The sequence below is a fragment of the Pagrus major genome, chromosome 12 (assembly GCF_040436345.1).
Source record: "Pagrus major chromosome 12, Pma_NU_1.0".
Classification (NCBI taxonomy): Eukaryota; Metazoa; Chordata; class Actinopteri; order Spariformes; family Sparidae; genus Pagrus; species Pagrus major.
In genome coordinates, this window is record NC_133226.1 from 28,989,368 (window position 1) to 29,012,949 (window position 23,582).

Here is a 23,582-nt window from a genome sequence, read left to right on the forward strand (position 1 = left end):
AATGTGAAGATAATAATAACAATGATAATAATGATAATAAGAATGATAATGATAATAACAATAATAATAATAATAACAATAACAATAATAATAACAATAATAATAATAATAACAATAATAATAATAATAACAATAATAATAATGATAATAAGAATGATAATAATAATAATAATGATAATAATAATGATAATAATAATAATGATAATAATGATAATAATAATAACAATAATAATAATGATAATAATAATAATGATAATAATGATAATAATAATAATAATAATAATAATGATAATAATAATAATAATAATAATAATAATAACAATAATAACAATAATAATAATGATAATAATAATAATGATAATAATGATAATAATAATAATAATAATAATAATGATAATAATAATAATAATAATAATAATAATAACAATAATAACAATAATAATAATAATAATAATAATAATAATAATAATAATACAGTCGTGCATGATGGGGCCTCGTCAGAGGAGGTGTTTAACCAGCAGAGACTTAATGTTGAACATGTTTTATTACACTGTGCTGTGTACAGATGAGAGTCAGAGAGGTTCGACGGGACTGGACCGGTCCACACATGGTTCAGCTCTGTAAAGACCTGGTTGGGAAGAACCAGGCTGGCGGCTGTGATGTCACTTCCGGTACAGGAGGCGGCGCTGTGCAGCTCCGAGCTGTTTGTGCTCCGCCGGTTGCGCCGAGAGGAGAAGAAGAAGCGGAAGTGGGTGAAAGGTGGAGGAGACGACAGGCCGTCATTCTTCTGCACGGACTGTGAACGGTTCCGTCTTTCTCCTCCAGAACAAACCCAACGATGCTGCAGAACACCGGGTGAGTGAGAGCAACACACCAACATGTCGCTTCTCCCAGAACTCCGTCCAAAAAGACCGCTGAAAATGTCTGTTTTTAACCAAGAGTCCCTCTCAAAACCCAGAAGAAACCCAAGAATTAGTTCAAATTTCAGTGAATTTAGCACCTTTAGTTTGGGACTGAACTAAAGCCGAACTCTGTAGTGAAGAATTCAGTTTCAGAAGCCGTACGTAGTTTGGTTCTGGTCCCTTTCTTTGTGACCTTTGAGCAAGGCAGGTTGAAAGTTGAAGGTTTTTTCTAAGGAGTTTGGTAACAGAGGCAATTCTCATTATCTAACCGCTCCGCTGAGCTCGAGTCTTCTCTGCCTGCAGACTTCTGCTCAGAACAATGTCCTGCGGATCATTAGATCAGGATCAGGTGAAGTAAACATCCGGTTTATCTACTGCAGAAACTGGACCGAGCTCGGTTTTGATCACTGTAAAAGTTACTTTATTTTCTCTGGAGTTTGGTGGCAGCAGCTCTGATGGTCCATCAGTCTGTTCACAATACCAACTCAACAAATCTGGGTCAGACTGGACCGACAGGGTTCAGATGGAGCCGGACTAAATATAATAACTGTGTGTTTCAGAGGCTCCGTAGTTCAGGTCTGCTCTCTCTGTTTTGAGGCCATTGAGCAAGGCACTTTTAAAGTATGTGGATTTGTCACTGGGGTTTGGTGAGAGCAGGGTGACACCTGACTCCTCCCTCAGCTGCAGCAGTTAGCCTGATGCTAACACTTCCGGTGGGAACTCTTCACATTATAATAACTTCTATTATAAAACTTTAATCTTTATTGAATGTTGTAGACAAACTTCAGCTGCTGTGACGTCAGCACTCTTATCATCAGACAGGAAATATACCTTCAAATTAAAAGCATACTATTCTGTCTTCTGTTTGAGGGCTTTTATAATGAAAAGCCAGCCTCCAAAACTTTATTGATGTTAAATACATCTTCAGGTTACACATAACTAATAAAGAGTACCGTTTATCTATTTTATATATTATATATTATCCTGTGGTCTCTGTCTGAATGAAATCTGTCAAACTGGAGAAATGATCGTTTACATGAGGAACAGATGAACCAGCTGACACACCGGATGTTCAGGACCGGCAGGTTTCAATCAGAGTTCAGGTTCACGGGGGGTTAGCCTAGCTTAGCACAATGACTGGGAGCAGTGGGAACCTGCTAGCCTGGTTTCACTGTCAGGCTGTGTGTGTTTTCGCTGTGTTAGCATGTTAGCTAACTGATCTTTGCTCCGTGTTTCAGGAAGTTAGCCGGCCTCACGCTCTTCATCACCGGAGGGAGTCGAGGGATCGGTAAAGCCATCGCTCTGAAAGCTGCCAGAGATGGAGCCAATGTCATCATCGCTGCCAAGACCGCCGTGCCCCACCCCAAACTACCAGGAACCATCTATACAGCCGCTCAGGAGGGTGAGGAGCTAACAGGCTGATAGGCGCAATGCTAACATACACAGTACAGAGAGTGGATTAATCCGCTGCTCAAAGTAGTCCCCGGAAAATCCCCTCCTGTGGGAGTGAGCAGCTGTTTCAGGAAATGACTGAAGCTTTTAAACATGAGCAGGTTTTAAAATCAGAACATCAGCCCAGTGTGCAGAGTGTTGCCGCTACATGCTAACGTGACACATCACTGACTGTTTCCTGTTTCCTGTTTCCTGTGTCAGTGGAGGCGGCAGGCGGGAAAGCGTTGGCCTGTGTGGTAGACATCCGCGATGAGCAGCAGATCGGAGAAGCTGTTCAGAAAGCTGTCGACAAGTTCGGAGGTAAAACAATCCTGGTGCTGCTGCGTTGAGCTGGCCGGATCAGACCGGATCGGATCAGATCGGATCAGATCGGATCGGATCAGACCGGATCGGATCGGATCAGATCAGATCAGATCAGACCGGATCAGATCAGATCAGATCAGACCGGATCAGATCGGATCGGATCAGACCGGATCAGATCAGACCGGATCAGATCAGATCAGATCAGATCGGATCGGATCAGATCAGATCAGATCAGACCGGATCAGATCAGATCAGACCAGACCGGATCGGATCGGATCAGATCAGACCAGACCGGATCAGATCAGATCAGATCAGATCAGACCGGATCGGATCGGATCGGATCGGATCGGATCAGATCGGATCAAATCAGATCAGAGAGCAGCTGAAACATGGATTCAGTTTGTCGCTCATGTTGTTTTATTATATCACAGTTTTAATCTTTAGACTTGTTTTGTTTTATGATATTTCATCTATATTTAATATAGATTTAAATTACATTCTACTGCTATTATTATTATTATGATTATTATTATTATTTATTAACACATTTTTAAATAAACTTTTATGTGTAATATTTAATTATAATAACTTTTTTTTTTCTTGTTTCTATCTGTTATTATTCGACCTGTTTCAGCTGGTTTACATCCGACTAGAAACCAGTTTGTGTTTCTGAAAAACAAAGGAACTATAAATGTGTGTGTGTGTATATACAGTCGTCCTCAAAATTATTCATACCCTTGCTAATTTTTGTGATTTTCTATTTTTGTGATGAAATGACTGCATTTTTTCAAGTTTGTTTATGAGGTATACGTGACCAACAAGTGAAAGAATGACAACAATACACAATTCAAGAAATTCTTCATTTCAGGGGTATTTTATTCATGGATTCCCAAAAAATGCCATGTTCAAAATTATTCATACCCCTGACAATGTCTCTACAAAAATCTTTGTCCTGTGGTTATTCCAAAATGTTACAATGGAATAAATACCATTAACATTGTTGAACAAATGTTAAACACTGATTTAAAAAAATAGCATCTTTCCAGAAAAGTATAAATAGAGGAAAAGTGTTCTGATCATTCTCAATTTCTGGTCATCATGGTCAAGAAGAAGGAGCTCAGTGAAGACCTACGTCGACGTCTTGTGCGTGCCCACAGTGAAGGAAAGGGTTACAAGGCCATTTCAAAGCAGTATGATGTCCCTGTGGCAACCGTCCAGAGCATAATTAACAAGTACAAGAAATTCAATACTGTTGAAAACCTCAGCGGGCGTGGCAGGAAGCGTAAGGTGTCTCCCAAACTTGCCAGGAAAATATGCCGAGAGGTCAACAACAACCCCCAGACCACAACCAAGGCCCTAATTGAAACGCTTGACCAGGCAGGGACAAAGGTCTCACGGTCCACCATTGAGCGAGTCTTGCACAGAGGAGGTCTCCATGGACATAGGCCTCGGAAGACGCCGCTGCTCAGGAGGAAACGTGCAGGCTCGCCTGGCCTTTGCTAGAGGTCATTTGAAGCAAGATCCCAGCTATTGGTCAACCATCCTGTGGTCTGATGAGACCAAGTTGGAGTTATTTGGCCATATGGATGCTCAATATGTCTGGAGGAAGAAAGGCGAAGCATATAAACCAAAGAACACTGTGCCCACAGTCAAGTACGGTGGTGGAAGCATAATGCTATGGGGATGCTTCTCTTCCAGTGGCACAGGGAACCTAGTCAAGGTCCAAGGAATAATGAAAAAGGAAGATTACATCAGGATCCTTGATGAAAACGTGAAGGAATCTGCTGAGAAACTACAGCTTGGCCACAACTGGACGTACCAGCAAGACAATGATCCCAAACACACTGCCAAGGTAGTGAAGAAATGGTTCAAGGACAATGATGTCAACGTCCTAGAATGGCCAAGTCAGAGTCCTGACCTGAATCCCATCGAGAACTTGTGGCATCACTTGAAGACCAGAGTGATGGCTAGGAAACCGACCAACCTGACCCAGCTTGAGGCTTTCGCAAAGGAGGAATGGGCAAACATCCCACAGGAGACATGCAGGAAGCTTGTGGACACATACAAGAATCGTCTCAAAGCAGTCATAAAAAACAAAGGCTATGCTATTGACTATTAAAGAAAGACATTGGACTAGGGTATGAATAATTTTGAACATGGCATTTTTTGGGAATCCTTGAATAAAATACCCCTGAAATGAAGAATTTCTTGAATTGTGTATTGTTGTCATTCTTTCACTTGTTGGTCACGTATAACTCATAAACAAACTTGAAAAAATGCAGTCATTTCATCACAAAAATAGAAAATCACAAAAATTAGCAAGGGTATGAATAATTTTGAGGACGACTGTATATATAAGTTTGATTGATGAAATTAATATTAAAAAAGGGAAAATGACACAAAAGAAACATGAAGAAGAAAACCAGGTGAGGTCTGAACTGACTGTTGGTTGTGACTGAAGACATAAATGTGAGATGATCAGAAACACGAGGAGGTCGTTTTGATTTAAACTTCAGGATCCTGAAACTCATCAGAACCTGTAACAACAGAACTTTTTCTTAAAATCTGTTCTCTGATTAGTTTTTTTCTTGCGGTGGTCCTCAAACTACGGAAGCCCTGAGGGGCAGGAGAAGACATTTTATTTTCTGTCTGGTCTAAATTAATTTCTCTCGTGTGTTTACGAGAAAACAAGTCTTGCAGGATAATCTTTAAAAGTTCATTCATTATTTTTTCCATCTGTGAAAACATTTTTTTTTTAAAAAGAAAATTCAGGAGAAAAAACTTTTGTTTCACAGATGAAAAAAAAAAAGAATGAACTCCAGCAGAGAAACAACTCAGTGTTTTACACTCTGAGAACAGACGAGCTGCAAAAATCTGATTCATGATCAACCTGAAGGACGTCTCAGTGTCTCAGTGTCTCGGTGTCTCAGTGTCTCGGTGTCTCGGTGTCTCAGTGTCTCAGTGTCTCAGTGTCTCGGTGTCTCGATGTCTCAGTGTCTCGGTGTCTCGGTGTCTCAGTGTCTCAGTGTCTCGGTGTCTCGATGTCTCAGTGTCTCGATGTCTCAGTGTCTCGATGTCTCGATGTCTCAGTGTCTCGGTGTCTCGATGTCTCGGTGTCTCGGTGTCTCGATGTCTCAGTGTCTCGATGTCTCACTGGGTGGGAAGCTGGTGAGGGATCATGACAGACAGCTGACGTAGTCTGAACTTCCTGCCCTGGCAGTGACATCATCACAGTGCTTGTTTATGATTGGCAGGAATCGACATCCTGGTGAACAACGCGAGCGCCATCAGTCTGACGGGAACTCTGGAGACGCCGATGAAGAAGGTCGACCTGATGTTAGGAATCAACCTGAGAGGAACCTACCTGACGTACGACACACACAGATACCAGCATACACGCACACACGAGCACGCATGCACACACACGCACGAGCACGCATGCACACACACACGAGCACGCACGCACACACACAGGTAACGAGTGTGTGTGTGCCTCAGGTCTAAGCTGGTCATCCCTCACCTGCTGAAGAGTCGCAGTCCTCACATCCTGAACCTGTCGCCGCCGCTCAACCTCAACCCCGTCTGGTTCAAGAACCACACAGGTAACCATAGCAACCGACCAGCCAGCATCCCATCATGCACCTGAGCTGTAATAACACGTCCTTGTGGTTCTTTTCAGCGTACACGATGGCGAAGTACGGCATGTCCATGTGCGTCCTGGGAATGGCCGAAGAGTTCAGAGGTCAAATTGCGGTCAACGCCCTCTGGCCTCGAACCGGTCAGTGGCTAACGTTAGCGTGCTAACAGGCTCCTCATACACTCTGCGTGATGCTAACCCTGCTCTGTGTATTGTTGCCGTAGCGATCCAGACAGCAGCGATGGACATGTTGGGCGGAGACGGCATCGGGAAACAGTGTCGTACGGCCGACATCATGGCGGACGCCGCCTACGCCATCCTGTCCCGACCGAAGGACTACACGGGTCACTTCGTGGTGGATGAGGACATCCTGAAGGAGGAGGGAGTCCAAGACTTCGATCAGTACGCCGTCCAACCGGGTGAGAGCATGCTAACTGAGCTAATACTAACCTAGCATTCCCACACACTGTCATGTGATACTCACTGTGGTCTCTGATTGGTCGACAGGTCACCCCCTGCTGCCAGACTTCTTCCTGGACGATGCACCTGAGACCCTGGTCAAGAAGATGGAGCAGCACGGTGAATACGGCGCCATGTTTGTTGTTTAGATGAAGTTTCACGTCATCAGCGCCACCTAGTGTCTCAAATCACAATGATCTGTTTCTGTCTTCATGTTGCCAGGGGCAACCCCAGCCTTCAAGCCACCATCATCATCAGCGGCTCCGCCTTCCTCCAGTGGACCAATAGAGAGCACGTTTGATGTCATCAGAGCAGTCATCAATGAAGACGTCGTCAAGACGACACAGGGCGTTTATCAGTTCGACCTATCAGGTAACAAGAGGAAGAGCATTATGTCCATATAAGGAGAACATGGGGGCGTGTCATTAATGTGTCTGTGTCCATATAAGGAGAACACGGGGGGGTGTGGTTTCTGGACTTGAAGAGCGGCTCTGGCAGCGCGGGTCAGGGCCAGCCACCCGTCAAAGCCGATGTCGTCATGACACTGGATTCCAACGACTTCACCAAGATGTTCGCAGGTGAGCCGTCGCCGTGGTAACGCTGATATAAAACCTTTAATGATCCAGTAATGAGTCGGATCTTGGCGGGTCTTGGACCGCAGTGGAAACACAGACAGGACTGTCTGAGGGAACCTTTGCGCTCCTGGAGAAGTTCTGGGTGTTGAGATCACACAGACAAACTGAGCTCACTATAAGATAACCTGTTGCCTTGGCGACGCTGTCACCAAACTATGAGTGGCGTTGTTTCCATGGTAACAGCTGTGTCCGTTTCAGGGAAGCTGAAGCCAACGCTGGCCTTCATGTCCGGGAAGCTGCGGATCAAAGGCGACATGACGCTCGCCATCAAACTGGAGAAACTGATGAGCCGCATGAACAAGGCCAAACTGTGAGACTGAAGCCCCGCCCACCGGCCTCATCAAGCCCCGCCCACTTCCTGTTTGTAGCTGTACTTGTTGCCTTAATAACAATAATAATAGAAATACTGATGATGAGGATGATGAGATGTTAATAAAATCTACCTTGATAATAAACTGGTTTGTTTCTTCTCTTCAACCAGTAAATTAAAATGGGGCTGAACCGGGTCGGATGGTTCCTTTGATTTACTGAAGATGTTCTGAAATATTCTACAGTCCTGAACCGGTTTCTGTGAAGACGAGCGTCACCAAACACACAGCAGGTTTGCTCAGATACAAAGAGTCACAGACAGAAACCTCCAAGTGAAGCTCCGAGTCTGACGCTGACCTGCAGAACCGGGCCTTAAATATCCAGTTCCAGCTCTGCAGCAGAGCAGAACCAATCACACAAGTCTCCATGAGCGACTCGTCTGCAGGTGACTCGTCTGCAGGTGACTTGTCTGCAGGTGACTCGTCTGCAGGTGACTCGTCTCAGCGACTTGTCTGGCAAAAATTTCGACTTCGCTGTCTGATAGAAACTTTGAGAGACGGCTCATGTGTCGTGTCAACAAGCGATTCTGCCCCTGCAGCCAGTGTTGGCGCCTCTGAAGCTCCTGTGGTGTTGACCAAACATGTCAGCTTTTGTTCTTTAAAAAATAAAACGAGTTGAGAAACATGTTTCTGCTGGCATGTGAAGTTTTTTTGTTATATTTTGTTTCATATACATATGTTGATTTATTTAACGCTGAGTTAAATGAGTATAAGTAGTTGCTGAAGCTACTTTTTTTAGCAGTAGTTTTACAAACTACATTTCTCCAGGGGTAGAAATGTAGTTTGTTCAAACTACTGCCAGGCTGAACTACATGTAGTTTTACAAGCTACGCCAAGGAGACGAGAAGGGAGCTCTGAGTACTCCCTGTAGTGCTTTTATTGTGGTAATCATATGAGTAGTGTTTCAAAGTAAAGCTGAAGTACTTTCACAGTAAAAGTACTTCAGCTTTACTTTGAAACACTACTCATATGATTACTTTAGTATCACTCAGTGAAGCAGAAACACTGAAGTCAAATTTAATAAACTTTATTTAAAAACACAAAAATCTAAACAGTTTAAAAGTTTTTGTTTATCAGTAAAAAATGATGAACTCTGTCCTCGGGTTTCCCACAGTCCTTCACTTCAGTGTTGGAGCTGACGTACTTCGTTACTATGGTGATCTTCAATGCATGGGCGCAGCACACCACGCTCAACAAAGCACAGGTGAAACCTCCTCCAGGCTCTGAGCTTCCTGATTGGTCCGCTTACGCTCCTCCTTACCTGTCGTCTTCTGAACGTCTTCCTGCAGCTCGATTTCTTCGGCTGGATGCGTTCGGCATCCTGTGGGTCTGCAGCGTCGTCCTCCGGCCTACAGGGGGCGCTGCAGCCAGCACAGCCTGCTGGACAGCTTTCCTGACGTGAACTCCACCATGCACGGCCTCGCCACCGTCTACCTGCTCAGCAAGACACCTGCAGACTTTGTACGAACGTAACAAACACACTTTACATCAACATGAACGAGACTGTGGGACGGCCCAATGAGAGCACACCCTGCCGACACACCACCAATCAGCACACACTTTACTAAACAGCAGCCAATGATCACAGACACATGACAGATCACAGGTAGGATCACAGGTAGGATACAGGTAGGATCACAGGTAGGAACAAAGGTAGGATCACAGGTAGGAACAAAGGTAGAATCGCAGATAGGATCACAGGTAGGAACAAAGGTAGGATCACAGGTAGGAACAAAGGTAGAATCGCAGATAGGATCACAGGTAGGAACAAAGGTAGGATTACAGGTAGGAACAAAGGTAGGATCGCAGGTAGGATCACAGGTAGGAACAAAGGTAGGATCACAGGTAGGAACAAAGGTAGGATCACAGGTAGGATCACAGGTAGGAAGACAGGTAGGATCACAGGTAGGATCAAAGGTAGGATCACAGGTAGGATCACAGGTAGGAACAAAGGTAGGATCACAGGTAGGAACAAAGGTAGAATCGCAGGTAGGATCACAGGTAGGACCAAAGGTAGGATCGCAGGTAGGAACAAAGGTAGGATCGCAGGTAGGATCACAGGTAGGAACAAAGGTAGGATCACAGGTAGGAACAAAGGTAGAATCGCAGGTAGGATCACAGGTAGGACCAAAGGTAGGATCGCAGGTAGGAACAAAGGTAGGATCGCAGGTAGGATCACAGGTAGGAACAAAGGTAGGATCACAGGTAGGAACAAAGGTAGGATCACAGGTAGGATCACAGGTAGGAACAAAGGTAGGATCACAGGTAGGAACAAAAGTAGGATCACAGGTAGGAACAAAGGTAGGATCACAGGTAGGAAGACAGGTAGGATCACAGGTAGGAACAAAGGTAGGATCACAGGTAGGAACAAAGGTAGGATCACAGGTAGGACCAAAGGTAGGATCGCAGGTAGGAAGACAGGTAGGATGATGTAGGATCACAGGTAGGATCACAGGTAGGAACAAAGGTAGGATCACAGATAGGAACAAAGGTAGGATCACAGGTAGGAAGACAGGTAGGATGATGTAGGATCACAGGTAGGAACAAAGGTAGGATCACAGGTAGGATCACAGGTAGGAAGACAGGTAGGATCACAGGTAGGAACAAAGGTAGGTTCACAGGTAGGATCACAGGTAGGAAGACAGGTAGGATGATGTAGGATCACAGGTAGGATCACAGGTAGGAAGACAGGTAGGATCACAGGTAGGAAGACAGGTAGGATCACAGGTAGGAAGACAGGTAGGATGATGTAGGATCACAGGTAGGATCACAGGTAGGAAGACAGGTAGGATCACAGGTAGGAACAAAGGTAGGATCACAGGTAGGAAGACAGGTAGGATCACAGGTAGGAACAAAGGTAGGAAGACAGGTAGGATGATGTAGGATCACAGGTAGGATCACAGGTAGGAAGACAGGTAGGATGATGTAGGATCACAGGTAGGATCACAGGTAGGAACAAAGGTAGGATCACAGGTAGGAAGACAGGTAGATCACAGGTAGGATCACAGGTAGGAACAAAGGTAGGAACAAAGGTAGGATCACAGGTAGGAAGACAGGTAGGAAGACAGGTAGATCACAGGTAGGAAGACAGGTAGGATCACAGGTAGGATCACAGGTAGGAAGACAGGTAGGATGATGTAGGATCACAGGTAGGATAAATGTTTGGAGTAATGAAGAATCAGTTGCTGTTGTTGTTCCCTTCAGGTTCCTCTGGGCGGCTCCACTGAGCAGCACTTCACAGAGGGCGTTCCCGTGGAGATGGCAGCCTGTTTCCGTAGCGACCTGAATGAAGAGATGCATTAAAGTTTATTTTGATATATTTAACTATTATCTTTTCATTCATTCAAGCCAGAATCTCCATCTAAATATTTAAATGTTCCCAATCACTGATACATTGACATTTATTTTCACTTTTCAGTCAGTATTATCATTATCATTATTATTATTATTATTATTATTATTATAGTTATGTATCTTGTGTGAACTTGATTTTGTTTTATTTTGTTTCTGATTGTTGCGTGTGAATGTGTTCAGTGTTAAAGATGAACTTCAATTAAATATGAAAAACATAAAGAAAGATTTTCTTTTTGTTTTCTGTGTAAATAAAGTTTTTTTTTTTAAAAAAAAACTCCCCGCCCCTCGTGACACAGTCACGTGACCGGCCCGCAGCGTGACGTGCCATCAGCTGACTGCGGTCAACAGAGGAAGAAGACAAATCCTCCGTCGACCTTCATTTTGGTGAATTTCTCCGGCTCCTCCGCAGTTTTCCTCCCCGACATGGCGAGTCAGTCTCAGGGCATCCAGCAGCTGCTGCAGGCCGAGAAGAGAGCGGCCGAGAAGGTGGCTGAAGCCCGCAAACGTGAGTAGGACCGGCGGCCTGCGAGCCCGCGGCGGCCCGTTAGCCCGTTAGCCTGTTAGCCTGTTAGCCTGTTAGCCTGTTAGCAGCTTGAAACGGAGAAATATCGGCGTTAGCGTGAAAAACCTCTGTGATTACACCTGTGATTACACCTGTGTGGGGGAGCAGGACGGAACCGGAGGGACACGGGAGGAGGCAGAACCAGCAGAAATGAGACGGTCGAGCTGTAACTGAACTCAATGCGAAAATCTGTCAGTTTATAGTTTCTTCGCTCATCGTTTCATTTTTATCACCTCACAGTTAAACTGGAGTTAAAGTTCAGATTCAGTGACTTCCTCCGGTCAGATCGGCGGCACGAGTCTCCTCCTGACGGCTCGTGGTTTAATGTAAATGTGAGTGTGCAGCTCAGGCACCAAATGTCCTGTCAGGCCGAGCATTGCTGTGGACCGGGACCGGGACCGGGACCGGGAGGCGCTTCATGAGTTAAACCCGCGCCGAGTCACAGAGTTCGTCCTCCACTGAGTCAGAATCTGGTGGTTGGATCACTTCGTGTCTGTCGGTGCCGGCGGGCACATGATCATGATATAAATGCTTTGAGTTAATCATTGGACATGTTGTACAAACCCATTAACTTCATGTAATCCCAGTAATTACTACGTTTCCAGCCCTTGTTTGAACTGATGCAGTCTGCAGTGAGGACGCTGCATTTCAGTCTTTGACCAGAACACTTCAGGGACTTTTGTCCTTTTCTCCGTGTTGAAGTCTTTTATTTGTGTGCATTCACTGTCACTTCCTGCTGTTGGCTTGTGAGTCAGCCGCTGAGCATCATGGGATATGGTGGTCATGCCTTGTGATGAAGAGTCACAGGCTGTGTCCAAACTCAGGGGCTGCAGCCTTCACACGACGCATTTAAAGGCCAATTACGTCACAACGCCGTGTGAAGGCCGTCCCAGTTTGAAGGCTCCTTCAGATGCAGCCTTCTCGTCCCTCTTGTTGGAGGACGCACCGCTGCTATCCTTCACGGCCTCACATGTCCCAAGATCCTTTGTGTGCCCGAAACAGAAGAAAGAGAGAAGGAAAATGGCGACATCAAGTGGTGTAGATCGTCACCTCCGCGGGCCTGGGCGGCAGAAATCGTGACCTAAGGGTAAGGGGCGGGAACATCTGGTGACGCATCCAGGAAATGCTCCGAAGGCGAGACCGTCCCATTTAACAGCGGTGGACGCGGCCTTCAAGGTCTCTCCGAAGGACCCGGCCTTCGTGGGCCGCAAAGGCTGCGTCCTTGAAGGATGCAGCCCCTGAATTGAGACACAGCCTTAAGCTGTGTCCCACCGTTGTTAAATGGGACGGTCTCGCCTTCAGAGCATTTCCTGGTTGTGTCACCAGGTGTTCCCGCCCCTTACGTCACGATTTCTGCCGCCCAGGCCCGCGAAAGAGAGTTGACTGAATGGATTTAATGGTTTTCTGAACGTCACATGTTGAAAGTGACGGCTTTTAAGGCTTTACTGCCAACGGCACAATGCTAATTTATGCCGTATGCTAATGCATCACCAGCGCCACGTGTTTTAACTGAAAGTTGAAATGTGGAGGTTTGAATGTCCCTGAAGTTTAACATATCTGGCGTTGGACGTTCAAATGAGTAAAAACCGAGTATAAACCCAAGACTCACATTTGAATGTCGTGTCTGCGCCACTTGATGTCGCCATTTTTCTTGCTTCCTCTTCTGTTTCGGGACTGAGCGGCGGCGTGCAAAGGATCTTGGGATATGTGAGGCCGTGAAGGACAGTAGCGGTGCGTCCTCCAACAAGAGGGAAGAGAAGGCTGCATGTGAAGGAGCCTTCACGCAGCGTTGTGACGCATTTGGCCTTCAGATGCGTCCTGAAGGCTGCAGCCCCTGAGTTTGGACACAGCCACAGGGAATGAATGGGGATCAGAGACAGAGAGAGGACAGGTGATTGGTTTAGATCAGACAGCAGTAATCAATAACTTCATCAATCAGTTCAGTGATAATAGTCACCTGCAGAATCACCGTGACAACACGCTGACAACAACAGTCACTTCCTGGTTGACAGCTGACGGTCTGTTTACATTTATCTCCAGCTGTGACATGTAAACAAACAGTGACCTGCTGCTCCACGAGGACAAAGAAGTCGCCTACACTGGTTACTGTTCAGTGCATCTGTAAAATGTGACATGTTTAGATCAATAAAATGTTTCTTCTTTCATAAATTGAGTGTAAATGGTGAAATCAGTGTAAACAGTGTGTTCAAACAGCTGCTAAATGTTGGCAGGTCAGACTTTAGCACTTTAGACACAGAAGCAGACAGGCTGGTGCAGCCATGCTGCCACAAACTGACACTTTGTACAAGGAAACACACAACTTACTGTTTTCATTTAATGCTGAATTTACAAGAAGGAGACACTGATTCAGAGTCTGTCAGAGACAGAGTTTCACTACGTTATAAAGTTTGTTTTAACTCAACAACTCTTAAAATCACCACATTTGTTAATGGAGTCTGGTGATGATGAGGTCACGTGCATTGGACCTGATACCAGGTCTGAAAGTCTCTCTCTCTCTCTGATGTGTTGTGGGTGTCTCTCGCCCTCTCTCTCTCGCCCTCTCTCTCGCTCTCTCTCTCTCTCTGATGTTTGTGGGTGTCTCTCGCCCTCTCTCTCTCGCCCTCTCTCTCTCTGATGTGTTGTGGGTGTCTCTCGCCCCCTCTCTCTCTCTCTCTGATGTGTTGTGGGTGTCTCGCCCTCTCTCTCTCTCTGATGTGTTGTGGGTGTCTCTCGCCCTCTCTCTCTCTGATGTGTTGTGGGTGTCTCTCGCCCTCTCTCTCTCTCTCTCTGATGTGTTGTGGGTGTCTCTCGCCCTCTCTCTCTCTCTCTCTGATGTGTTGTGGGTGTCTCTCGCCCTCTCTCTCTCTCTGATGTGTTGTGGGTGTCTCTCGCTCTCTCTCTCTCTGATGTGTTGTGGGTGTCTCTCGCCCTCTGCAGGTAAGAACCGGCGTCTGAAGCAGGCGAAGGAGGAGGCTCAGGCTGAGATCGAACAGTATCGACTGCAGAGGGAGAAAGAGTTTAAGACCAAAGAGGCGGCGGTGAGTCGCAGCTCAACAACTAAACATTCATTTCTTTGTTCACTGTCATGTTTTTCTGTTCACTTTAAACTCATAACGTTGTAAATGTTTCACCTGATCACTGAAGTCTGAACACGGTTAATAACTGAGGGACGTTTTTCTAAATATTCACTTATATTCATCTTTTCTTCACGTTTTCATTTACTTCCATATTATCACCTCTTTCTTGTTATTTTAGTATTTTAATGTTTTTATTTTCTTATTGTTTATTTTTTTAAGGTGAATTTGAATTAAATGTTTTTATGATCTTTTAACTGAAGCTTCCTGCTGTCTGTGTTATCGTCACATTCTTTATAATTAATCTAATTAATTAATGTTCCTGTCCCCCAGGCCCTCGGTTCCCATGGCAACAGTGCGGTGGAGGTGGACCGCGACACGGCCGAGCGAATGGGTCATATCCAGGCCAGTTACCGTGGTAACCGGGAGGCGGTGCTGGGCGAGCTGCTGCGACACGTCTGCGACATCAAGCCGGAGTTTCATGCCAACTACCGCGTCGCCGGTTGAGGGGCGGGGCCACGAAACAACAGGGGCGGGACTAACCCGAAGGGGGCGGGGCAAACAGAGGAGACATGGACGTTAGCATCGTTAGCTTCATAGCTTCAATCACAGCTAAAGTTTTTGTGACTCAAACAAACAAAATTGAAATTCTCCCAAAAGCTTTTATTTTGAAAGGTGCAAAAGTTCATAACTTCCTGTTTCCTGCTCCGAACAAAGAAGAGAACGTTAATAAATGTTGTTACTGTGTTGATGTTTACGAAATATTTATATATATCAGAATTAAGTTTTGTTTCCTGAATCTAACAAAATAAAAGTCTTTCTTCACTGGTTCTCTGTCAGCCAATCAGCTGTCAGTTTAAAACAAAATGAAATCTGATTTGATGAGCTGATTGGTTGTTTGTCTTTGTGCGTGAAAAGGCTTTTATTGTGAAACTCTTGTGCATTTCCACAGTTTGTTGGTTGTTTCCTGTGTGTGACCATGTGACTTCCTGTTGATGTTTGTGACGTGATGATGACAAACAGAAAACATTAAACTGAATGATGATTGGCTGAAGCTGTGTCGTGCTGCTCTGTGATTGGCTGAAAGTCTTCTCAAGGTGACCTTGAGGAGTCCTTGAAAGAATTCTGTGTATTTGAGGACATTCCTGATGTAGCATGTAATCTATAAAGTAACTAGTAACTAAAGTAAACATAAATGTAGTGGATTGGAAGAATAAAGTAACAGAAAATGAAAATACTCAAAGTACTCAGAAGTTTCAGTCACCTGCTTTCAGTTTTTTTTGGAGTATATTGTGTTTATATGTGGTGTAATCACATTACTGCTGTGTTGTAAAAGTACTCAGTCAAACTCAAGTAAAAGTAAAGATCAAGTGTTAGAATATTATTTTGTAAAAATGAAAGTGGCACATATGAAAAGTACTCAAGTATAAATCTTAAAGTATCTGATGGTAAATGTACTTACGTGTCAAAAGTACAAATAAAAGTAACTAATACATGCGTAAAAAAAAGTATTTACTTCAAAAAGACTGAATGTTTTTTTCTTCTGCTTCAAATCAGGTTTTTATCCGATTGCCAACAAAATAAATGTCATTAAAAATGTGTAACCTGTAAAGTAACTTGTAACTAAAAGTATCAAATAAATGTAGTGGAGTAAAAAGTACAATATTTGCTCTCAGATCAGCTGAGCTCATGTTGATGAGCCTCGTTCACTGACATCAGGAGACACCAGGAGACAGCAGGAAACATCAGGAGACACCAGGAAACATCAGGAGACACCAGGAAACATCAGGAGACACCAGGAAACATCAGGAGACAGCAGGAAACATCAGGAGACACCAGGGAACATCAGGAGACACCAGGAAACATCAGGAGACAGCAGGAAACATCAGGAGACACCAGGAAACATCAGGAGACAGCAGGAAACATCAGGAGACACCAGGAAACATCAGGAGACACCAGGAAAGATCTGGAGACAGCAGGAGACACCAGGAAACATCAGGAGACATCAGGAGACACCAGGAAACATCAGGAGACACCAGGAAACATCAGGAGACACCAGGGAACATCAGGAGACACCAGGAGACACCAGGAAACACCAGGAAACATCAGGAGACACCAGGGAACATCAGGAGACACCAGGAGACACCAGGAAACATCAGGAGACATCAGGAAACATCAGGAGACACCAGGAAACATCAGGAGACATCAGGAGACATCAGGAGACACCAGGAAACATCAGGAGACACCAGGAAACATCAGGAGACACCAGGAAACATCAGGAGACATCAGGAGACACCAGGAAACATCAGGAGACATCAGGAGACACCAGGAAACATCAGGAGACATCAGGAGACATCAGGAAACATCAGGAGACATCAGGAGACACCAGGGAACATCAGGAGACACCAGGAAACACCAGGAGACATCAGGAGACACCAGGAAACATCAGGAGACATCAGGAGACACCAGGAAACATCAGGAGACATCAGGAGACACCAGGAAACATCAGGAGACATCAGGAGACATCAGGAGACACCAGGAAACATCAGGAGACACCAGGAAAGATCTGGAGACAGCAGGAGACACCAGGAAACATCAGGAGACATCAGGAGACACCAGGAAACATCAGGAGACATCAGGAGACATCAGGAAACATCAGGAGACATCAGGAGACACCAGGGAACATCAGGAGACACCAGGAAACACCAGGAGACATCAGGAGACACCAGGAAACATCAGGAGACAGCAGGAAACATCAGCAGACAGTTGACAGTCCTCGTCTCCCTCCAGCGTTCCTTCATTGATCCAGCTCCTGAGTGTCTGTGGTCTGAAGTGACCCGAGTCCTGCAGCAGTGACTCAGCTGCTGTGTGGGTGTTACAGGTCCGACCTGACGTCGCCTCTTCAGGGTGGGAACAACACGTCGCGGCGTGATTGGTCCGCTGGGCAGCATCATGGCTCCGCTCTCTCCTGAAGGAGCCTAAAAGGAGGAAGGGTCATGACGTCACTGGATCTTTGGTGTCAGGCTGTGGTGACAGCTGTATTGAAGTCTATGGGAGATGATGGAGAAACACAGTGAAACCAACATATCTACGACGTAATGATGAAGAAAAGCCTCCAGAACATGAGGAAACACGTCAGAGAGGAGGTCAACACCTGAAAGACCCTGTTCACATGAAACTCCGTCTCATCGGAGATGTGTGGTCGGATATTTGGACAAATCTGCTGTCGACCTGCTCTGAAGTGTTTTCCTTCATGTTCTGGAGGCGTTTCTTCAGCAGAAGTCAGACGACGAAGATGTGTTGGGTTTAAGTGTGTTTCTCAATCATCTCTCATAGACTTCAATACAGCTGAAACCACAGTGTGGAACCACAGTGTGATTCAGTGATGTCATGACCCATCCTTCTTCTTCAAGTGCCTTGGCTCTCGTAGAGAAAGGTCAGAGCAGACTCCACCTGCTGAGGAAGCTCAGGTCCGGTGGGGTGCAGGAGGCACTGCTGAGGACTGTCTATGACTCTGTGGTGGCATCAGCCATTTTCTATGGTGTCGTCTGCTGGAGCAGCAGCATCTCGGCAGCAGGCAGGAGGAGACTTGATAAACTCATGAAGAAGGCAGCTCCATCCTGGGACGTCCTCTTGACCCAGTGCAGGTGGTGGGAGAGAGCAGGATGATGGACAAGCTGTCATCGCTGCTGGTGAAGGAGTCCCACCCCCTGCAGGTCACTGTGTGAAGGAGTCCCACCCCCTGCAGGTCACTGTGTGAAGGAGCGGTACCGCAGGTCCAAGTGTGTGAAGGAGAGGTACCGCAGGTCCAAGTGTGTGAAGGAGAGGTACCGCAGGTCCAAGTGTGTGCAGGAGCGGTACCGCAGGTCCAAGTGTGTGAAGGAGAGGTACCGCAGGTCCAAGCGTGTGAAGGAGAGGTACCGCAGGTCCAAGTGTGTGAAGGAGAGGTATCGCAGGTCCAAGCGTGTGAAGGAGAGGTACCGCAGGTCCAAGTGTGTGGAGAGGTACCGCAGGTCCCAGTGTGTGAAGGAGAGGTACCACAGGTCCAAGTGTGTGAAGGAGAGGTACCGTAGGTCCAAGCGTGTGAAGGAGAGGTACCGCAGGTCCAAGTGTGTGAAGGAGAGGTATCGCAGGTCCCAGTGTGTGAAGGAGAGGTACCGCAGGTCCAAGTGTGTGGAGAGGTACCGCAGGTCCAAGTGTGTGGAGAGGTACCGCAGGTCCAAGTGTGTGAAGGAGAGGTACCGTAGGTCCAAGCGTGTGAAGGAGAGGTACCGCAGGTCCCAGTGTGTGAAGGAGAGGTACCACAGGTCCAAGTGTGTGAAGGAGAGGTACCACAGGTCCTTCCTGCTGCTGTCTCTACAGTCGGCGCTGCTCCCAGCAGACCTCACTCTGCACTGTCAATTTTCTTAATACCCATATTTATTATTTATTATTTATATTGTAAATAAAAATTCACTGCTGTTAATTTTGTACACTATCATGTTTATATGTATATATAAGTCTATTTTATTCTTACCTTTTTAATATATATTGTACGTTTTTGGCTATTGTTATTGTGCTTTTTGTAATATTCTGTCCTTTGGCTGCTGTGGCAAACACATTTCCCCGTTGTGGGACAATAAAGGAGTTCTGATTCTGATTCTGATTCTGATTCTGAGCCTTTGTTCAACTCTACATCACCCTTCAGTGCCCGCTGCCTCCTGGCACCAGGCTGTTTGATGGCTGCTCTCAGGTACTCACCGGACCAGAACCACATGAACTTCTGTTGAACGTTATGCGGACTTGTTCCACACAGATACTTTATTCTCCAGAGGATGAAAACAGCCAAAAATATTTAAGATAACTGAATTTGAGTCTGTGAGAGCAGGAGCTGCCGGGGGATCAGGACGTCGCAGCCGTCTGAGGCAGCAGAGTGACCGGATCAGAAGGATCCTGCAGCAGCAGTTCACGGACTTCCCTGGTGCTGAAGCCTCCACACAAAACTGGATGGTGAAAACTAAAAACATCTTCAGTCGTCGCTCTGCAGCTTCATCCATAAACTGTATATGTGCTGATATTGTGACGTGTTTGTGTTTCGTGTGCAGCAGAACCAGAAACAACCACAACTGAAACTAAATAAATGAAAACAGAGTCATGTTCTGTTCATATAAAACAGAAGCAGTCAGTGTGTTCAGAACCACTGATGTCTCCGCTTTATTTTAAGAAACTGGAGATAAAGTTTCTTCTTCATGTGACTTTTCATCGTTTTATCTACATTCTTTATTCATTAAACTACATTTATATAAAAAACTGAAATTCAACTGAAGTCAGTTCGATGATTAAGTGGCTGAAACCAGACTGTGACGTCATCACTGTTATAAATCTCGTCTTCTGAAGGTGTTTAATGTTCTTTATGACGTCTCAGTTGCTGTTTTACAGTTTGTACATTTAAATTTTGTAGTAAAAAGAAAAAAATTAAAAAACTTTCTTCTTCCGGTCTGAGTGAGCTCACGCGGGGATCACGTGACTCTTCACTACAAACCCGCTTACGTGGCTCGGACAAAGCCCCGCCTCTCGACGCAGGACGCGCCTCCTAATTGGTCCAAACTGATCCCAATTAGTTTACCCGCCTCATCTCAGCTCCTCCCCCGTGCCCTGCGTAAAGACGTCATGACGTAGGACACGGAAGTGGTGGCGGACGGTGAAGGAAAGAAGTGAAGAGACGACTTTCTTCTTCGGCTTCTTTCTTTTCTTCTTCTCTTTTGTTTTCTCGCGACTTTGTGAGTTTCGTGTTTCGGAGCCAAACGGAGGAGAAGAAGTCGAAGAAGACTTCCAGGTGAGCTTCCGGTCTGTTTGTGTGTGTTTGTGTGTGTGAAACTGTGCCAGTGACCTCTGCTGCTACACACTAGCACACTATCTGCTATCGTACGAAACTCCTTAGGAAAATGCTACAGTTTTCTTATTCTTCCACATAGCAGAGACCATACAGGTGCGAGGTTCGAACCTGTGGCAGTTTCTGAACTGGACGGGGCTTGTTGTAAATTCGGCACATACTTTGTTCACCTGCAGAGTCCTCGTTCCCAGAAACCCTCCCCTCAAATGACCTGCTTTCTTTGATCTCCGCCGTCGCGTCAGTCTGTTGTACGGAGCGATGTGAGGAGATTTCAAAGCGGACCTGGTTAGAGAGGAATTTTATAAACTGATTGGTGGATGCCACGCGCGCTGATTGACAGGATAGGCGGAAGACTTTACCTGGGCACCTGCCCTGACAGCGCAGGTGCCCAGGTAAAGTCTTCCGCGTGCACGAGCAAGGCAGCCCTACCTGGCACCTTTGATGATGGAGCCTGGCCAGCTCACGTGCGCTGCGTGGCGAGACTGAGCTTCGTGTGAACGTGCGGTTCTGTCACGCAGAGATGAAAAGTGAGACAAGTGACGTCAGCGTGAGGTCAGACCAGTGACAGCAGCAGCTGACTGTGATGTCATAACAGTGATGTCACCACACGGTTCCTCCAGCAGCTGTTCTGGACCTGTTCTGGTCTTCCTCAGCAGATCGAGTCGGGCTGTCAAAAGAGCTGCAGCTAACAGTCATCGTCAGTATTGATTAATCTGCTGAAGAAGTTAAAAATGCTTCTTTTATTTCCCAGAGTCCAAAGTGACGGGACATAAAACACAGAACACACCTGGAACTGACCCGTTGTTCTTGTTTGCTTGAAAAATGACTTTGATTAATTTTCTGCTCATCAACTAATTGATTCATTTTGTTTTTACACTCTAAAATCACTGAGTTGACCCACAGCAGCGATACAATAATGGGGTGAAGGTGTGGACTTTCCTCACCTCACAGTGCAGATCAGAACAAGAGTTCGTTGCATTTGGCCCAGTATCGCACAGGATCATGACAGCAGCAAGTGTTTACAGCTTCACTTCTCTCTGTAGACAGCAGCAGATATCACTGGAGAGGTGTTCTGATCCTTGGAGAGGTGTTCTGATCCTTGGAGAGGTGTTCTGATCCTTGGAGAGGTGTTCTGATCCGTGGAGAGGTGTTCTGATCCTAGGAGAGGTGTTCTGATCCGTGGAGAGGTGTTCTGATCCGTGGAGAGGTGTTCTGATCCGTGGTGTGGTGTACTGATCCTTGGAGAGGTGTTCTGATCCTTGGAGAGGTGTTCTGATCCTTGGAGAGGTGTTCTGATCCGTGGTGTGGTGTACTGATCCTTGGAGAGGTGTTCTGATCCTTGGAGAGGTGTTCTGATCCGTGGTGTGGTGTACTGATCCGTGGTGTGGTGTACTGATCCGTGGTGTGGTGTACTGATCCGTGGAGAGGTGTTCTGATCCGTGGAGAGGTGTTCTGATCCGTGGTGTGGTGTACTGATCCGTGGAGAGGTGTTCTGATCCGTGGAGAGGTGTTCTGATCCTTGGAGAGGTGTTCTGATCCGTGGTGTGGTGTACTGATCCGTGGTGTGGTGTACTGATCCGTGGTGTGGTGTTCTGATCCGTGGTGTGGTGTACTGATCCGTGGTGTGGTGTACTGATCCGTGGTGTGGTGTTCTGATCCGTGGTGTGGTGTACTGATCCGTGGTGTGATGTTCTGATCCGTGGTGTGGTGTACTGATCCGTGGTGTGGTGTACTGATCCGTGGTGTGGTGTACTGATCCGTGGTGTGATGTTCTGATCCGTGGTGTGGTGTTCTGATCCGTGGTGTGGTGTACTGATCCGTGGTGTGGTGTACTGATCCGTGGTGTGATGTTCTGATCCGTGGTGTGGTGTACTGATCCGTGGAGAGGTGTTCTGATCCTTGGAGAGGTGTTCTGATCCGTGGTGTGGTGTACTGATCCGTGGTGTGGTGTACTGATCCGTGGTGTGGTGTTCTGATCCGTGGTGTGGTGTTCTGATCCGTGGTGTGGTGTACTGATCCGTGGTGTGGTGTTCTGATCCGTGGAGAGGTGTTCTGATCCGTGGTGTGGTGTACTGAACAGTACCAGAACAGTGAAGAAGTTCAGTGAATCAGTGATGGAGATAAGGAACTGAAGACGTGACTGGCTGAGGTCAAAGGTCACAGTCAGGCTCAGTCCTGATGCTCCTCTCTGATTGGCTGATGAGACGTTCACAGCTGCAGGTGTCAAACACCTGATCAGTCAATCAATCAATAATAAATGAATAATAATAAATCTGATCTAAGATCAGTTTACTGTGTTCACAGATGAGATGAAGAGTGATCTGAGTACTGAGTAGTGAGAGTAATCTGATTACTGTTGAATTGTATTTTATAACTAGGACTGGAGGTCAAAGGTCAACACGTACAGGAAGTGAATCATTTACACAAACATCGTCAATAAATCAGTTTACCTGTCACATGACGTTCAGCTCAGACTGGATCATTAATATTCATCCTGTGATCATCACACACGTTCAGACTGATTGACTGAATCCAATGATTGATCACAGATTATTGATCTGCTCCGTCTCTTCCTCTCAGATCTTTTTTAAATATCCAGTGATGAGAATCTGCTGAACAACACTTGACTCGGTCACTTTACTGTCCATCCACAGCTCCTCATTGGCTGTCAGAAAGCCTCCTCACCGCTGATTGGCTGAGGGTGGACACAGTGTTTGAGCTGACTGGCTGTCTGAGAATCATGCCAGTGTGTGATTGGCTGAAGTTCATCCTGTTATCAGTTTTTATTGGCTGTTAATCTCTGTCTCTCTCTCTGTCTCTCTCTCTCTCTCTCAGTCTCTTCAGTGCTCGATCACCCCTCGCTCGCTCCTCTCCAGGTAAGAGATTCTACTTCCTGTCTCTGATTTAACTTTTTTAAATGAGCCAATCAGGCTGCAGGCTGCACAGAAGATGAAGTTTAAAAAG

General features: G+C 45.9%; 4 protein-coding genes across 4 annotated transcripts in view; all 4 read left to right on the plus strand.

Annotated features, from left to right (window-relative positions):
- Positions 1-733: 733 nt before the first annotated feature.
- hsdl2 (hydroxysteroid dehydrogenase like 2) lies at positions 734-7,843 on the plus strand. Its single transcript, XM_073478045.1, has 11 exons — positions 734-855; positions 2,141-2,304; positions 2,556-2,654; positions 5,912-6,026; positions 6,156-6,259; positions 6,337-6,435; positions 6,519-6,713; positions 6,802-6,873; positions 6,976-7,125; positions 7,203-7,331; positions 7,587-7,843. Exons 1-11 carry the CDS (start codon positions 839-841, stop codon positions 7,700-7,702), a joined length of 1,260 nt encoding a protein of 419 aa, XP_073334146.1. The 5' UTR covers positions 734-838; the 3' UTR covers positions 7,703-7,843.
- Positions 7,844-7,905: 62 nt separating this feature from the next.
- LOC141005659 (polyunsaturated fatty acid lipoxygenase ALOX15B-like) lies at positions 7,906-11,059 on the plus strand. The gene is made up of 4 exons (XM_073477581.1): positions 7,906-7,989; positions 8,871-8,960; positions 9,046-9,217; positions 10,961-11,059. Exons 2-4 carry the CDS (start codon positions 8,923-8,925, stop codon positions 11,057-11,059), a joined length of 309 nt encoding a protein of 102 aa, XP_073333682.1. The 5' UTR covers positions 7,906-7,989; positions 8,871-8,922.
- Positions 11,060-11,442: 383 nt separating this feature from the next.
- atp6v1g1 (ATPase H+ transporting V1 subunit G1) lies at positions 11,443-15,800 on the plus strand. The gene is made up of 3 exons (XM_073478570.1): positions 11,443-11,615; positions 14,610-14,710; positions 15,080-15,800. The coding sequence occupies exons 1-3, from the start codon at positions 11,534-11,536 to the stop codon at positions 15,251-15,253; spliced, it is 357 nt and encodes a 118-aa protein (XP_073334671.1). The 5' UTR covers positions 11,443-11,533; the 3' UTR covers positions 15,254-15,800.
- A 4,605-nt stretch (positions 15,801-20,405) lies between these two features.
- The window catches only part of slc31a1 (solute carrier family 31 member 1), an 11,779-nt gene continuing 8,602 nt past the window's right edge, over positions 20,406-23,582 (plus strand). Inside the window, exons 1-2 of the mRNA XM_073477829.1 lie at positions 20,406-20,561; positions 23,454-23,494. The gene's annotated coding sequence lies outside the window, so the exon portion shown is untranslated. The remainder of the gene's footprint in view (positions 20,562-23,453; positions 23,495-23,582) is intronic.

Excerpts from the sequence above, each read along its gene's own strand:
- hsdl2 (XM_073478045.1), top strand. Across the intron at positions 2,655-5,911 it reads AGCTGTCGACAAGTTCGGAG|GAATCGACATCCTGGTGAAC; the intron begins GTAAAACAATCC and ends TATGATTGGCAG. Across the intron at positions 6,874-6,975 it reads CAAGAAGATGGAGCAGCACG|GGGCAACCCCAGCCTTCAAG; the intron begins GTGAATACGGCG and ends TCATGTTGCCAG.
- LOC141005659 (XM_073477581.1), top strand. The coding sequence starts at position 8,923 with ATGCATGGGCGCAGCACACCACGCTCAACAAAGCACAG. Across the intron at positions 8,961-9,045 it reads CCACGCTCAACAAAGCACAG|CTCGATTTCTTCGGCTGGAT; the intron begins GTGAAACCTCCT and ends GTCTTCCTGCAG. Across the intron at positions 9,218-10,960 it reads GCAAGACACCTGCAGACTTT|GTTCCTCTGGGCGGCTCCAC; the intron begins GTACGAACGTAA and ends TGTTCCCTTCAG.
- atp6v1g1 (XM_073478570.1), top strand. The coding sequence starts at position 11,534 with ATGGCGAGTCAGTCTCAGGGCATCCAGCAGCTGCTGCAGGCCGAGAAG. Across the intron at positions 11,616-14,609 it reads GGTGGCTGAAGCCCGCAAAC|GTAAGAACCGGCGTCTGAAG; the intron begins GTGAGTAGGACC and ends CGCCCTCTGCAG. Across the intron at positions 14,711-15,079 it reads TTAAGACCAAAGAGGCGGCG|GCCCTCGGTTCCCATGGCAA; the intron begins GTGAGTCGCAGC and ends CCTGTCCCCCAG.